At 40.7% G+C, this 2,126-nt stretch overlaps 1 protein-coding gene across 1 annotated transcript; it reads right to left on the bottom strand.

The window, feature by feature from the left end:
• Nucleotides 1-223: 223 nt before the first annotated feature.
• LOC103522460 (globin CTT-V-like) lies at nucleotides 224-520 on the bottom strand (the record flags this gene model as incomplete). Its single annotated transcript, XM_008487560.2, has 1 exon — nucleotides 224-520. A coding segment is annotated over one exon (297 nt), but the record flags the coding sequence as incomplete, so codon positions are not given.
• Nucleotides 521-2,126: the final 1,606 nt, after the last annotated feature.

Genomic DNA, 2,126 nt, shown 5'->3' with positions numbered 1-2,126 from the left:
ATACATTACCTTACTATACTCGTATGATTTACCTACATGTAATGAGTTCTCTGAGAGTGTCCTCTTTTAAAAAGCTTTCAACGATCAATAAAATTAAAAAATAGGTACTCCTTCTTAGGTACTAAAAAAAAAAAAACATTTAGACATACCCAGACAAACACACAAACAGCGTAACGCAGAGCTTAAAAAAATCCCCTGCGGCGCAACATCCCGTTGCCCGTTCTCAACTCACCTCAAACTGCTCGGGTCGAATATTTCTTCTCTGATGGGAAGTCCCTAGTTTCTCCAACTCTGGCAGAACGGCATTCGGATTTTTCAAATTGACAACAGAATTGGCGATGGCCAGAACGACAGCATTGACGTGGTGGGTGAAGGACTTGTTAGCGTCTAGCTTGTCGTACGGGATGTCTTTCAGCTTGGGGAACTGGGATTGGTACTCTGGATGCTCCTTGAAGAGACTGGAGAAAGAAAATGAAGAGTTGGACTTTGAATAGATTGCATTAATTGCCAGCCTAGTTACCTTGGTTGGTAGCGCGTCTACCTTGTAGGCGCTAGGCCGCGGGTTCGATTGCCGCCCGGGCCGGATTTTATCCTGATGGGATAATGTTCGTTCTCAAAATGACTGGCTTTCTCCTATCCTGTCATCCTTCTCTCTTCGATTTCGGAGCGATAAGACCATAGCAGTTATAGTTCCCTCTGTCAAACCTCTTTAATAATAAATAATTAGAGGCTTTAATAGGGCCTTACGTGGTCTGTAGCTTGAATGTGGAAAATAAGGGTTCCAAATTAGTGCCGGCGCGTAAACGTCAAGACTTGGAAGATTTCCCAGTAACTTGGGATTCTGTTTTTGGGTCACTATATGAAAACTCATTTCTTTTTCCGGAGCCCCTACGTCCTACGTTACGGGGCCTTTTGAAAGAAATTATTCTTTGTTTTGTTTTAATTCGACTTATTCTTTGTTTTATTCGATTTTGATATTGTATTTTTGGGCTCAATCGAACCTTTTGGGTGCCCGTAGTAGACTTTTTCCCGAGGAAATTTACCAGTTCACTGAGCCTTTAATACTAAACGTAGAATGGCTGTGCGTACCTATTCTATTAAGGTAGGTATAAAGAGGTTGTAAGCTCAGAGTGAGTAAAATTGTGGAGAGGAGTAAAAATAGCTTCAATCTGAAACGTCATACTTCTTCCGAGCAACAAGAAGATATAAAATAAAGCACAACTCAGATAAAAAAGATTTCCTGCTACAGGACGATTTTGTCTTCTCCTTCTTTTCCTTCTTCTACTCCTCCAATTTCTTCTCCTCCTGCTCCTTCTCATTTCCCTCCTTCTCATTTTCCTTATTCTTCCTACTTCTCACCCTTCTTTTCCTTTTTCTCATTCCCCTCCTCACCCTTCTTCTTTTATTCGTCTCCTCCTCGTTCTTCTCGTCCTACTCCTACTTCTTCTTCTCATCCTCCTTCTTCTTCGCCTCCTCCTTCTTCTTTTTCTCCTCCTTCTTCTTCTTCTCCTCCTCCTCCTCCTCCTTTTATTGTCCTCCTTCTCCTTCCTTCTTCCGAGCAACAAGAAGATATAAAATAAAGCACAACTCAGATAAAAAAGATTTCCTGCTACAGGACGATTTTGTCTTCTCCTTCCTTCTTTTCCTTCTTCTACTACTCCTCCAATTTCTTCTCCTCCTCCTCCTTCTTCTTCTCATTCCCCTCCTTCTCCTTTTCCTCATTCTTCTCCTCTTCCTACTTCTCACCCTTCTTTTCCTTTTTCTCATTCCCCTCCTTCTCACCCTTCTTCTCATTTCCCTCCTTCTTCTTTTCCTCATTCTTCTCCTCTTCCTACTTCTCACCCTTCTTCTTCTTCTTCTTCTTCTTCTCATCCTCCTCTATCTTATTCTTTTTCTCCTATCCCTCCTCCTTTTCCTTCTTCTTCTTCTTCTTCTTCTTCTTCTTCTTCTTCTTATCATCGTCCTCAATGGAGCAATTGCAAATAGGTAAAAATTTTAAATAAATGGTCGATTCCTTGTAAAAGTTGGGAAAAATATAAATCTGAGGTCAAAACTCCGAAAAAATGAGTGTAAACGGTCGAAAATTCAATTTTTATTTTCCGTTCTAATAAAAGAGTTCAAATATG

The sequence above is a fragment of the Diaphorina citri genome, unplaced genomic scaffold, assembly GCF_000475195.1.
Source record: "Diaphorina citri unplaced genomic scaffold, Diaci psyllid genome assembly version 1.1 scaffold8644, whole genome shotgun sequence".
Lineage (NCBI taxonomy): Eukaryota > Metazoa > Arthropoda > Insecta > Hemiptera > Psyllidae > Diaphorina > Diaphorina citri.
Note: the sequence above shows the minus strand (reverse complement) of the source record. Positions and strands in the feature narration are given on the sequence as shown.